This window comes from Nicotiana sylvestris, chromosome 2 (assembly GCF_000393655.2).
Source record: "Nicotiana sylvestris chromosome 2, ASM39365v2, whole genome shotgun sequence".
Taxonomy (NCBI): domain Eukaryota; kingdom Viridiplantae; phylum Streptophyta; class Magnoliopsida; order Solanales; family Solanaceae; genus Nicotiana; species Nicotiana sylvestris.
In genome coordinates, this window is record NC_091058.1 from 109,584,544 (window position 1) to 109,596,211 (window position 11,668).

An 11,668-nucleotide genomic window follows, 5' to 3' on the forward strand; every position below is an offset into this window, starting at 1 on the left:
CGGCAACGTAATCCCAGGGTATGTCGTTGCATTTGAAAGGAGGTGTGGGTGCTACTATCACAGGGAAGGGTGTGGATACTTCTACTTCAAATGGAGTTGATGTAGTTGCATGTGCTATTACTTCAATTTCAAACGGGACTAGTGCGACTACTTCAACTTCGACTGGCGACTGTATCTGTACCACAATTGGAGTGAGTGTGACTGTAGGTTTAGGGTCATTGCCTTCTCAAATAAGGCCAATCGACCCCTCAGGATCCCATTCTTCTTCAGTTTCTATCACATTTACCCCTTCACCCCTATGATCTGGGAGGGGATTGTTGCGGACATTCTACGCGACTATCTTTGCTTGTATGACTTTGGTATCAATCAGGGTTTTAATCTTATCTTTTAGAGTGCGACATTCATCGATAGTATGCCCTTTCATGCTAGAATGGTATGCACAGGTTTTGTTTGGGTCGACCCACTAGGAGGAGTTTTCCATTGCAACAGCAGGAATGAAGGTGACATATCCAGCAGACTTCAATCTTTCATATATTTGGTCAATGGGTTCAGCAAGAGGGGTATATTGTCTGGGCGACCTGCGATCATAATTGGGTTTGGGTTTTTGATAGTTCTGACGGGTTGGAAGTGAATGATAATAGGTTGGATGGGTGTTATAAGTGTGATAGGCGGTAGTGGGTTGAGAATATCTGGGAGGTGATGATTGGTATGTAGGTGGAGGTTTTTGGTATGTGAGTAGAGATTTTGGACCATAGGCCACCATTACTACCCCCACTTCTTTCTTCTTTGATATACCCCCTGATTGCAATACTTTGTTCGTGGCATGCAATGCCTCGAAATTGGTCACCATCCCACTCTTAATCCTTTCTTCAATCCTTTCTCCGAGTTTGATGATGTCGGAGAACTTGTGATTTTCGATGACCATTAACCTTTCATAATATTGGGGATCCTGGGCCCTGATGAAGAATTTATTCATCTGCTCTTCCTCTAATGCTGGCCTGACTCTTGCAGCTTCTGACCTCCATCGAGTAGCATACTCGCGGAAAGTTTCTGTTGCTTTCTTCTTTAGATTCTGTATATAGAAGACATCTGGTGCATTCTCTGAGTTAAACCTGAATCGATCCATAAAGTCTGACGCCATGCTTACCCAATTAACCCGCTTCTTGGGATTCTGACTGATATACCAAGATAGGGCATCTCCAATGAGACTCCTCATGAACAGCTTCATGCGAATCCTTTCATCCTTTCCAACACCCACAAACTTATCATAGTATGTTTTTAAATGTACTTTCGAGTCACCCGTTCCATCAAACATTTCTAACTTAGGAGGTTTGTAACCCTCTGGCAGTTCCACATCCGGCTGAATGCACAAATCCTCATAATTCAGACCTTCAATTCCTTTGCCTCCTTCAACACCATGTACTCGGCTCATGAGCTTCTTGAGCTCTTTGGCCATATTCTTAATGAGCAGGTCCTTCTTGGCAAATTCTGGAGTGTATGATGTTGGTTGAGTAAAGTGAGGTAAGGTTTCCACGTATATGGGATTGTTTTGGTGGGTGCCAGGGGTTGGAGTGTAGTGGTGATCGTTAGTTGAGTTCTGCGGATCAGGGATAGGTTGCGGGATATTCTGAGGAGTATGGTAAGTGGTTTGTGGGTATTGAGCAGGAAGATATTGGTGCTGAGGGGGAGTAGGTATCGGTGGAGGATTAGGATTTTTGGGAGGAGTTGCGTATTGATGGGGTGCGGAAGGATTTTGTGGACGTTGGCTTGGTGTATTTTGAGGAGGTGCTGGGTTTTGAGCATTTTGTTGGTTAACGTCTGGGATGTTTAGGGTGAGGGGGAAGTTTGCCAAGTTACGGACCTGCTCAAGTTCTCCTTGCAACTCCAATATTTTATGTTCCAATGGTAGGACCAAATCATTCCGGGCTTGTAGACATGTAATTTTTGACTCACGCATTAGAATCACCTCTAATAGTCCTAGTATTTTTAGGACATTTATTTGAGTTTATTTCTATAGGATTTTACTTTATTACTAATTTTAATTATATTTTTAAGGCACAAAAATTGAAAAAAATACAAAAATAGTTTCGTGTTTTATCTTATTCTATTTAGTTTAGGTTATTAATATTTTATAGCAATATATCTTGTTTTTACCATGATTCTCACTTTTATTTTGAATATAATAATTTATATAAAAGTGATATATATATATATGTATAAAAGTGATATATATATATATATATATAGTTTCATAGTATGATATAGTTTACTTTAAATTAGTTAGAGTTAATTTTAAATCATTTTATAAAGAAAAGGTTTAAGTTTTTTAAATTGATGGATTTAAAGGGTTATAATCCCAAATTTTTTGCCCAATTTCGGGCAAGAAGAAGCCCAAATTAGGGCAACTCAATCCCATAATCCCTTCAACCTAGCTGACCCATTACCTTGACCCAACCCAGCAGCCCAAGTCCGCTCCAAATACCAACCAACCCGCCCCAATTTCGTTTAATCTCAGCCGTTCAATCACCTAGATCTAACGACCACAATTCCTCCCCAACATAATATAAAAAACAAATATTTATCTAACCCTAAACCTAAATACCCCTAACCAAACGCCCCCCCCCCCAACTCCCACGCCTTCTGCCCGTCCAAGACTCGCCGGAAAACTCACTGATTCCGGCGAGTTAACTCATGGTCCCCCTATCCCTTCTCTCTTTCTTCCACGTGGCCTGACAAATAACCGATTTTGGTTCGAATCCGTGTTTTATATTGCTCTCTCACACGTGAATCTCTTTCAACGGTAGATGATGGACGAATGGTAGGATATGATTAATGAAAATTAATCATACTCCTCCATTTGCCCAGATTTTTACCAAAAAGAAGGAGATTTTCAGAATTTTGGTGGGATTTTCGGAATTTTTGAAGGATTTTTGCGATTTCTTGCCAAGGAAGGAGAGAAGCTTCGAGAGAGGGCTATATAATTGGATTTGGACAGAGATTGGAAGGGGAGAAAAATTTCAAAGACGGGAAAGCTAGGGCTTAGTTTTGATTTTCCAACTTTTCTTCTGATCTTTCATTTACATAAAAAAGAGAAAAAAAAAAGAGGGCTGATTTTTCTACCTCTCGAATTTGAAAATGCACGTGAGTTTCTGATTTTTGAATTTTTTTTCCCATGGAGTTGGATTGAATTCTAGGTGAAGTTGGATTGAATATTGTTGGTTTCGATTACTTTGTGTTACTGTTTGAGGTCCGTTCGTGGTTGTTTGTCCAAGTTATATTATTGTCTTTTGGATTAAAGTTTGACGCCAGAACTCTGTTTGTAATTGCCCTCTTAAATCAATTAGTTAAAAGGTTTCCATTCAGGTGCGTTTCTCTCCCTTAATAATCTTATTTCTTGATATCATTAAGTATGATAAGAGCCGTGAGGAATTCATTTCTATAGTGATAGATATTTGATCATATTTTAGTAGAGGTTGTGTTTAAAATTAGTTTCTAGTTGTGATTTGTGCTCGAGAGCGCTATTTGTTAATCTGTTCTTGTCATTTGATGTGTTGCACTTGACTTGGTTTCAATGTTTTGAGACGCTGTCCCTGAATCTCTATGCTTAGCTTTATATGTGATTTGAGTTAGCTGGTCCTACGATTATTAAATGAATCATGAATCAGTGATACATGTCATATTGTTGGTAAAACCAGTTTTGTTTTTGATTAATTCCTTTGATAAAGAAGAGATATTAGTGTTCAAATGATACATGTTTCAACGTAAATCCTTCTTTGTGTGGATGTCTCACAATTTTAAAAAATCTATTTTGTTGGTTGTAGTTGGACTCGATGTTGTGATTTTTTTGCTCATCTTGAATCCATTCGAATTTTGTTGCTGTGGGTTAAGTTTTTTTTTTTTTTTTTTTTTTAAAAATGCTTTAGGAAATGGAAATAGAAACAAGGATATTAGCGTTTTAACTTAATGGTCACCTGAATTATTTTGATGGATTTTCTTGGTTTTCATATGAATCGTAGTTGAATTATTAGGCTTATTGTGATTGTGTTGATTTCATGCCCAACTTTCATGTGCTCACCTACATCTTTGAAAATAATTTATCATTCTGTGCATTGGAATTTTCTTTGGATAGTCTTGGGAGTATTTGACTTGGTTTAATGGATTTTATAAGTCCTCGTCAAGGCAGTGCATCGTAGAATTGCTTAAGTACTAAACAACTTTATTATATATATATATATATATATATATATATATATATATATATATATATATATATATATATTTGATAAGGTAAATATTTAACTTTTATTATATTTTATTCACTACCTTTTTCTTCATCTATTATTTAGTATGTGATATTATCATTATTACTATGGTTATTGTTATTATGTTGTCTCGTTCTTTTCTCTGCTTACGTGATTGGACTTTGGATGCCGTATGTGTGTTCGGAAACTCTAGTTGTCTAGTGTGATTTGCTTGAAAGTAGATCGTGGAGGGATGTTAGGAAAGGTCGAAGCCCATTAGCAATTGACTTGTCTCCATGCTTTAGGTATCGGGCTTGGCCTAATAAAAATAAAAAGTTAAAAACGAATCATGAGCATGAATTGAATTGTTCTTTTACTTAGTTCTTTTATTTAGTTCTTTTCTTTATTGATGATATTATTCGCTAGGAGCATGTTTAGGCCGTCATCACTTGGGTAGGCAAGCCTTAGGATTTTGTTCGTTTCGAGACGAGGGGTCGTTCCCTTAGTTAAATTTTTCCGGGGAATACCCCGAAGGACTTGTATATATTTTATTCTGGGGAATGCCCCGTAGTACTTGTACTTGGAGGCCGAAAGTAAAGCTTGTAGTCTTTTATTTTTATTTTTCTTTTATTAGGTGAGGACGACCTTGAGCCTCGTGTGTGTTTATTTTTCTGTGTTTGTTTTACCTCAATTCGAATTTTCTAAAACCCGATTAGATCAAGTATGCAACTGTACTAGTTACGGGACTCGGGGAATGCCTAATGTCACACCTCCTTTTTGCGCGCGTAAAATGCGCGGGTGGAGTTTTTCCAATTTAAGTGACAATATTCGAAATGGGATTATTTATTTAATTCAGAGTCGCCACTTGGGAAAGGTTTGGTTTTTGGTGTCCCAAGTCACCGGTTTATCTTGAATCCCAAATCGAGGAAATTTTCGACTTTTCCAAATGAAGTCTGCGAACCAGAAATTCTAAGTAAGGAATTCTGTTGACCCGAGGGAAGGTGTTAGGCACCCTCGAATCCCGTGGTTCTAGCACGGTCGCTTAAATTGCTATAATGGCTAAATATCTGATTTAAATACATGTTGTGGCTTATGTGCTTTTATTAAGATTTAAAACCGCTTTTATTATTATCATTTATTTTTTTATAGAATTACAACGTCGTGAAAATGCATCTCGAACCACGTCACAATCAATGCACCCGTAGTTGTTAACACATTTTTGACTCCGTTGAGATTTGGATTTGGGTCACATCAATGTGCACCCGAATTTAAGAACATAATTTACTTAAACCGTGCCTGAAAAGTCTAGCGCGTTGTTATTTTTTGAGAAGGCCATGAGATTCACTAAATGGCCTAGCCCGAATTCTAAATATTATGATTAGTTGTTGAGGGCCCCGCAATTCGTATTTTTTTTTATTTGGCGAGGCTCGTCTCATTATTTTTAGAAAAGGATATCCTAAAATGGCTACATTTCTAATGCATTTGTCTTTAAAACTAGAAGAAAAGGCACATGCTAATTTAACTGTATGCTTTTATCTAATCCGGATTCTTATCAATTTCTGACTAATCATTTACAAAGTGGAGGGATGTCATAACTTGTGAAACATACTTTAATCGGACAAAGAAATTACATTCGAGATTGACCCAATATTTATACTTGTGTCCCAACGTTTCTTGAATTGAATTTAACTAGACTTATTGGGGCTGAATTAAGGGAATTAACTACTAGGCGTTGTTACTAATGGGATTTGAATATGATCTTGTGTGCTGCCTAACGAGATCCAACAAAAAGACTAAAATAAAACAAGTCAGCATAGTATAAGTTTGGAGTATCCATACCCCGCATTAACAAATAGCTACAAACTAAAACATGAAGGACCAAGCTCAGACGAGTATTGGGTAACATACATTTTTTCGTACTATTGAATTGGGAACTAACAACTGCACAGACCCCTTAATATACTATGAATATTACAACAAATAACTTTGAACTTCTTCAACCTTTTTCATTTCATGCTTTCAAACTGTTTCAGTTACATCAATATGGGACTTGAAATGTGTACCTGGAAATACTGAAAATACAAAGGAGAAGTGAAGCAAAAGGTCAGCAACAACAGGAATCAGAGTAACAACAGCAGCAACAAACGAAACAATTGGGGGAGAATCTAGATCCCAACTAGACCAAGTCTCAGAATAGACCAACAAACAACCAACAGACTCAGTTGGATTTAGAAAGGATCAGTGTTGGACAGCAGATCAAGACCAATAAAAACAGCAAATAAGAATGCAATTTCTAGTTTTGTCTGTCTGTGTTATCAAACAAGAGTTCTTTTCCAGCTTTTCTGTTTATGTGTGTATATCTATCTCAATGTGTTTTCCCCTTTCCAGACTGATGGGGGTCTATGTCTATTCCTAATCCCCCTTTCACTCTGTTTCACTTTTAATATCAGGTGGTATTCTTTCTTCTTTACTCTCTTCTGTCTATGTGTGTATTCTCTAACCTCTAATCCTTCCTCACCGTGTATCCCCTTTTCCCTCTCTTAGGTCCCCTCCTTTTATAAGCCTTCCCATTACCCCTTTTAACAGCCTGTTTAGAGTATATCAAACACCCCTCCCATGTGCCTTTTTCTTTTCAGTTCCACTTTAGCTAATTAAGTATAAAACCCCATCATTCCCCTGGCAGCCTTAAACTTTCCCATTTTATTAACCAAAAGCAAATATGGGCAGTAGAATATATCTGACAGCATATGCTGTCAAACCATTTTTTAAAATCAAAAGCCTTTTTATGCAGGAAAACAGGCTGTGCACAATGCACATGCTGTGCACAAGTGCACATGCCATCAACTCAGATTTCAGTTACAGACCAAGCCTTAGGTTTCTGAAATCATATTAACGACTATAAGTAACAGGACTTGGTTCTTAATTGATTCAGGCAAATGTTCAACAGAAGCAAATCGATTTGTTATTGTTCGGACAGTTGAAACTAATTGACGACACATGTCGACTCAACTATATTAGCATTAACATACACAATCGTAGCCAAAAATCAGACATTTAAACAGTATCGATACATGGTTCGAATTATACTGACTAAGCAGAAATACACTCGAGGAGTCAACTAGTCAGTCCAGACTTGAAAATCAGCTACTTGCACAACATCTATATACACATTATCAGAACAAATGGAAAGACTCATTCAAACAAACAGAAGTTTAGGCAAAGTTGACAAACAAAGTTGGTAAAATTAAAACAAATATGAACAGTCTTTTAAAACAAATCACACGGACTAAAAACAAACAAAGGAAAAGAAAGCAGACTTACCTTAAAACTTGAAAAGTTTAACAGTTTGAACTCGGATTTGGACAAACTTTTCTTAAGGCTGAATGGACTTTAATCGAAGTGTTTCTCAGATGAGAAACACTTTGATTGAAGTCCATTAGACCTTAATCTCTTCGGTTGAACCGGTATGAACCAGTGACGAAGGACACAAAACCTTCAAACTTAGATCTGGGATTCAGGCTTCCCTGATCAGATTCGGACCAAACCAAGTATGGTTTGGTCACGAGGGGGGTCTGGGGAGTATCTGGTGTGAAGCTGGGGTTGAACCGTGTAGATCGAGTTTCGACTCGAATCTTCAAATGAAGATTCGAGAAGGTGGGGAGGGATTCGAACTACAGGGTTAATGGATTCATGTTCAGGATGGCAAGGGGGTTCTAGGGTGTTAAGGGGAAAGTCACCGGCGTCCATGCCGCTGGTTTTCATGGTGGAGGATACAGGGGCGGCTCTAGGGTTTGATGGGGATGAGGTTGAAGACGAGAGCTGGGGTATCTGATGGGGGGCAGGGTAAGGTTATAGGCTTATATATGGAATAGGCGGCTGATCTCAGCCATCGGATTAACTGGAATCAATGGTTTAGATCTAAAGGCCTCGGGGGAACGATGTCGTTTCAACTAAAGGGGGTTTGGGTTGGTCCGGGTGGAAACGGGTCGGGTTCTGTTCGTGGGTATAGGAAATGTGATCTTGGCCGTTGATCAATCTGAGATCAACGGCCCAGATCAAACTGTATCCATACGACGTCGTTTGGACTCTCTCTGGGCATCATCTGGACTAGACCGGGCAGGCCTAGGTTTTGGGCTGAGTTTGTTGGGCCAATTTAACAAATTGGCCCAAGTCCGGAAGGGGTCTTTTCTTTTCTTTCTTTTATTATTTTTTTTTATTATTATTTTCATCTCTTTTCCTTATTTATTTTAAAAACAAAACTAAGCAAAAAAAAAAATCAAAAATAAAAATTAAATACACACTCACTACAATTATTTGCACACACACTAAAAATATTTCAAAACAGGTAAAATCAAACAACATAACATCACGGACGAAGATGCTTGTTTATGCTTTTTTTATTTAAACCATGTTACGGTTCAGATTATGCATGACACGTACACATTTTTTGAATTTTGTTTTAATAAAGTAAATAAATAAAAACGGGCCAAAGTCACAAATAAATCAGCAAAGTGCCGCACGGAAATCCAAAATTGTACAGCAGGACCAATTTTATTCTTTTGGAGCGACTGTCGCGCAAAACAAAAATCACGTGCTCACAGCTGCCCCTCTTTGTTCGGAAACACGAAGTGTTTTCGTGCAAAGATAAAGTGAGCGTGTATGAGCGATTTTTGCCTATAGACCACTCCGTATGAAGCATGTTTTTTTGAAAGATCTGACCGAATCTTGCTTCAAAGATTTCCTACATATCCTGGGCTAAACAGGAATCAGGTCAATGTAGTTCGAGAAGTTTTGGTAGCTGGGACTACCATGGGATTGCAATGCTTGCTGCTACTGTTGTTGCTGTTGTCACTGCCGCGTTACTGACCGCCTTATTACAACCAAATGGAAATTGGAAACTGAGCTAACTACTTATGTGTATGTCAACTGCTAGTTACAAGATTCCTATCTATGATTCTTTTACGACTTGATCTTGGGTCTTAGCTGATTCTGCTTGTAGACTCCGATCTGAATCTTGATGCTTGCGAGTTGCGGCGACTTGTTTAACCTCTGGGATACTGAGTGAGACGCAATTGGCAGGGTTTAGGACCTTAGTCAAATGTTGGAGTCGATCTGCTCTCCATTCACTCTGATATCTCGGGATGTCTTCTTTTTGTCTTTTTTTTTCTTCTTTGATTCTGAGTCGAGACTCATCTCGTGGGTCATTTCGATCCGTGTGGCTCGAGGTTAGACCTGCGGGAAAAAACAAACAAACGAACGAAATTTTCTGCCCCAGTTTCACTAGGAAAATTTCGTTAATTATTTACCAGGAAGTTCATAAAATTGATGAAAGAGGATATGCATGCTTAGTTCAGGGTTGGAGCCTTAATACCGACTAGCTGGGGAAAGGTTCAGTTTAGGGTTTAAAACCCTAATGCCTATTGCATGAAAAAAGCTCAGTTTAGAGTTTAAAACTCTAATGCTGGCTGAAAGGAAAAAGTTCAGTTTAGGGCTTAAAACCCTAATGTTGATTGCATGAAAAAGCTCAGTTTAGAGTTTAAAACTCTAATGCTGGCTGAAAGGAAGAGTTCAGTTTAGGGTTTAAAACCCTAATGCTGATTGCATGGAAAAGCTCAGTTTAGAGTTTAAAACTCTAATGCTGGCTGAAAGGAAAAAGTTCAGTTTAGGGCTTAAAACCCTAATGTTGATGCATGAAAAAGCTCAGTTTAGAGTTTAAAACCCTAATGCTGACTAAAAGGAAAATTCAGTCTAGGGTTTAAAACCCTAATGCTGATGCATGAAAAAGGTTCTCGGGTTATGCCGAAAAGATTTATTGAGTTATGCTGGGAGGATTCATCGGGTTATGCCGGGAGGCTTCATCGGGTTATGCTGGGGAGATTCATCGGGTTATACCGGGAAGATTCATCGGGTTATGCCGGGAAGATTCATCGGGTTATGCCGGGAAGATTCATCGGGTTATGCCGGGAAGATTCATCGGGTTATGCCGGGAAGATTCATCGGGTTATGCCGGGAAGATTCATCGGGTTATGCCGGGAAGATTCATCGGGTTATGCCGGGAAGATTCATCGGGTTATGCCGGGAAGATTCATCGGGTTATGCCGGGAAGATTCATCGGGTTATGCCGGGAAGATTCATCGGGTTATGCCGGGAAGATTCATCGGGTTATGCCGGGAAGATTCATCGGGTTATGCCGGGAAGATTCATCGGGTTATGCCGGGAAGATTCATCGGGTTATGCCGGGAAGATTCATCGGGTTATGCCGGGAAGATTCATCGGGTTATGCCGGGAAGATTCATCGGGTTATGCCGGGAAGATTCATCGGGTTATGCCGGGAAGATTCATCGGGTTATGCCGGGAAGATTCATCGGGTTATGCCGGGAAGATTCATCGGGTTATGCCGGGAAGATTCATCGGGTTATGCCGGGAAGATTCATCGGGTTATGCCGGGAAGATTCATCGGGTTATGCCGGGAAGATTCATCGGGTTATGCCGGGAAGATTCATCGGGTTATGCCGGGAAGATTCATCGGGTTATGCCGGGAAGATTCATCGGGTTATGCCGGGAAGATTCATCGGGTTATGCCGGGAAGATTCATCGGGTTATGCCGGGGAGATTCATCGGGTTATGCCGGGGAGATTCATCGGGTTATGCCGGGGAGATTCATCGGGTTATGCCGGGAAGATTCATCGGGTTATGCCGGGAGGATTCATCGGGTTATGCCGGGAAGATTCATCGGGTTATGCCGGGAAGATTCATCGGGTTATGCCGGGAAGATTCATCGGGTTATGCCGGGAAGATTCATCGGGTTATGCCGAAGAGATTTGGGTAGATAAAGCCCCTTGGGTTATGCCAGGGAGATCCATGGTTTTCAATCAAAATGCATGAAAATATCATGGGAAACTTACCTTTGACCGTTTTCTACTGCAAGGTTGTTTCAATGCTTACGCGCTTATCTCTTTTGGGCTACACCTGCTTCTTGCACAGCTGCTTTGTGTCGCACCTGTCTCAATTTTCCTAAACAAAGAAAGATTATTAGTTTGACAACGGCGGTTGGTTTGGGGGCCTTGATTGTTCCAATTGCTCTGTCTTGGCCCATTTCTTGTTGAGAAACTCTGCTATTGATTGGATTTCACATGCGAAAACCTTTGGACTACTCAGACTTGCGTTTCCAGATTTTGTGATGATTTGTCTTATAAGGCTTTGGATTTTCTGTCCCTTTCTGCTTGGGGATTTTGGTGGGGATTTTAATCAGGGAGACTCTGTGGGGATTTTTTTTTTTTTTTTTTTGTAGCAAACTTGCTGGGGATGTGCTGGGGTGGACTTCTTTGGGGAATTGTACAAGGGATAGCCTGTGGGGATTTGTCGGTTTTGGAAGCAAATCAACTATCATGGCCAGTCGGGATGGGACTGACGCGCCACCGAGGTTG

The 11,668-nt window shown here is 39.7% G+C and overlaps 1 protein-coding gene across 1 annotated transcript; it reads right to left on the bottom strand.

Moving 5' to 3' along the window:
• Positions 1 to 463: 463 nt before the first annotated feature.
• On the bottom strand, positions 464 to 1,456 carry LOC138885398 (uncharacterized). Its single transcript, XM_070166344.1, has one exon. It carries the CDS (start codon positions 1,454 to 1,456, stop codon positions 464 to 466), a length of 993 nt encoding a protein of 330 aa, XP_070022445.1.
• Between the last annotated feature and the right edge of the window lie 10,212 nt (positions 1,457 to 11,668).